At 36.0% G+C, this 2,647-nt stretch overlaps 1 protein-coding gene across 1 annotated transcript in view; it reads right to left on the reverse strand.

Annotated features, from left to right (window-relative positions):
• Positions 1-2,647, reverse strand: part of LOC106876469 (fibrillin-2) — a 148,187-nt gene that overhangs the window by 3,975 nt on the left and 141,565 nt on the right. The window contains exons 61-62 of the mRNA XM_052976637.1: positions 1,595-1,732; positions 857-994 (exon numbers count right to left, since the gene is read on the reverse strand). Coding sequence (XP_052832597.1) covers positions 857-994; positions 1,595-1,732 — 276 coding nt within the window. The remainder of the gene's footprint in view (positions 1-856; positions 995-1,594; positions 1,733-2,647) is intronic.

The raw sequence follows: 2,647 nt of genomic DNA on the forward strand, positions 1-2,647 counted from the left end.
TATATATATATATATATATATATATATATATATATATGACAGACTTCACTCAGTTTCTGTCTACCAAATCCATTCACAAGGCTTTGGTCAGCCTGAGGCTGCAGTAAAAGACACTTGCCCAAGGTGCCACACAGTGAGACTGAACCCAGAACCATGTGGTTGGGAAGCAAGCTTCTTACCACACAGCTGCATTGTGGAAGAATCAACCGTATATTATTGTAAGAATCTGCTAACAGAGAGTTTCACTGTACTGCACAACAACAGTACCTACTCACATCAAGGTGGACTGTGCCATCCCCTTGCATTTACAGGTGATAAGAATGTTTCACCTGCCTATAGTACATATCTGCAAGTAGATAAATTATGCCATGTGCCGATCCACAACAGCTCACACATCAAGGTGAACTGCCTTTTCTCCAGTTACAGTTAGTTACTCGACTGTGCCAAGGATATACCACACTAGTGATGTCTACTGGAGATATAACACAATAGTGACATCTAGCAAGGATATTATACAGCAATGACATCTACTGAAAATATAACACAGTCATGATATCTAGGTCTACTGAGGAAAATATATAGTTCATAGATGAGATCAAGATATTCTCCATATAGAATACACTTAGTTTAAATCAAGAGATTTAAACTTTAATAGGTATAGAAATAAATGTAGGGAAAAGCAATTTAGACAGGTCAATATATAAAGTATATTAAAAAATGTATATATATATATACACACGAAAAGGTCTGACTTGCACAGAATACAAGTGATATAAAGAATTAAAGGGGTTGAAGTATTACAAAAGGATTACTACAGGAGGAAAATATGATGATGATAAAGAGTAATGTGACTTACTTTTCTGACAGTCAGGGCCTTCAAACCCAGTTTCACACAGGGTCTGTGGACAATAGCCAGTGATGAAATTACATCTGTCACTTTCCAGACAATGACATAGCTGCTGACATAACTTACCAAATGTACCAGGAAGACAAGCTAAGAAGAAAAGAAAATTAAAAAAATTACTTTCATCGTAACCAACAGAACGCCAGTTATAAATGTTGCCATTCTTCTGCACTGGAGGATCTTGGTAGACCACAAAGATCTTTAACGATGGTAAAGAATTAAGGATTCTGGCAAACCATGACAGACTTCAAAAATGAGAAACAGTGAAGTACCTTTGGCAGGCAAAGAAGATCTTTAAAATCAATGGCAGATATGAACTTAATGTTTGGCTAAATGGTTAGGGTATTCGACTAACAAATGTAAGGTTGTAAGTTTGATACCTGACTGGGTTGTGTGTTGTGTTCTTGAGCAAGACACTTTATTTCATGTTGCTCCAGTCTACTCAGCTCACTCAAGAATGAGTGGTACTTGTATTTCAAAGGGTTAGCTTTGTCATATTGCTTCATGCTGAATATCCCTGAGAACTACGTTAAAGGTGTTTGTGTGTCTGAGGAGAGCTCTACCACTTGCACATTAATTCCATGAGCATTAATTCCATGCTTCTGCTAATTGGATCAATTGGAACTCTTATCATAACTGACAATGTGTGTGTGTGTGTGTGTGTATCAAAGAACTGGTAAAGAAACAAACCTGTTTGGCAATCAGGTCCTGTATAACCTGGCTTGCAGTCATCATTCTCGCATAAACCAGTTTGTCTGTTGCAGAGGGTGTCATTTTCGCAATGACATGTACCATTACAGAGCACTCCAAAGGTACCATTGGTGCAAGCTGACAATAGAAAAGAAAACAGTTCTTAAATATTCAAATACCAAATCAAATGACATTTCTAACATTTCTGACAAAATCATAATGATATCTAATCCTTCTGATACCTAGCCATTGCAGACTGCCTCTTGTTACACGATATAAAATCCATCTGTTTTTAAATATTTTACATATAGTTATGCTTGTTAAAGAAAACTACCTTTTTTCAAAGCTAGACTGTCTAACATATTTTCCAGTGTACAAATCAATGTAATATGTAGTGTAAACATTAAAAAATCGTCACTATCTTTCCAAACCCTGCTACATTTCACATGGAATTTTATGTTCCTCCAAAGTTGTCTTGGTGTATAAGCCAACCCTGCTTTTGGGGGCTGTGGGATGAAAAATTTGACTTCTATGCCAGAAAATATGGTTAAGTAGGTGTGCACGTGAAAGGTATAAACTGTTTCACCTGATCAACATACTTTTAAAACAACTCGTTAATTATTATTTCTCAGCCATTCGAATACTTAAAATACTCTTCTTGGTCCCAACATCGTCGATAAACAAGAAATACATTGGAGACTCATTCAAGCATTCAAGACAAATGATAAAAAATTGTCAATAAATTCTAGCAGTCCATGCCATATATACACAGGCATGCAGGAAGTAAATAGACACCTTTAATTTTCAAAATTTCTGATCTAAGCATCTTAATATGTTTGCAGCTGTGTAGAATTTACAAAGTAATTATTCTTTTTCATTCCAGGTGCCATTATATTAAACATTTGCGAAGAGTAACCATGCCACACACAAAAAATTTAGCAGAACTGTCAGATTTTCAAAGAGGTCGTATTGCTGGGCAATCTGAGGCTGGTCTTAGCCAGGGAAAAATTGCCGAAAATCTTCAAATTCCTCTTGCTATTGTTAATAGAATTA

This window comes from Octopus bimaculoides, chromosome 25, assembly GCF_001194135.2.
Source record: "Octopus bimaculoides isolate UCB-OBI-ISO-001 chromosome 25, ASM119413v2, whole genome shotgun sequence".
NCBI lineage: Eukaryota > Metazoa > Mollusca > Cephalopoda > Octopoda > Octopodidae > Octopus > Octopus bimaculoides.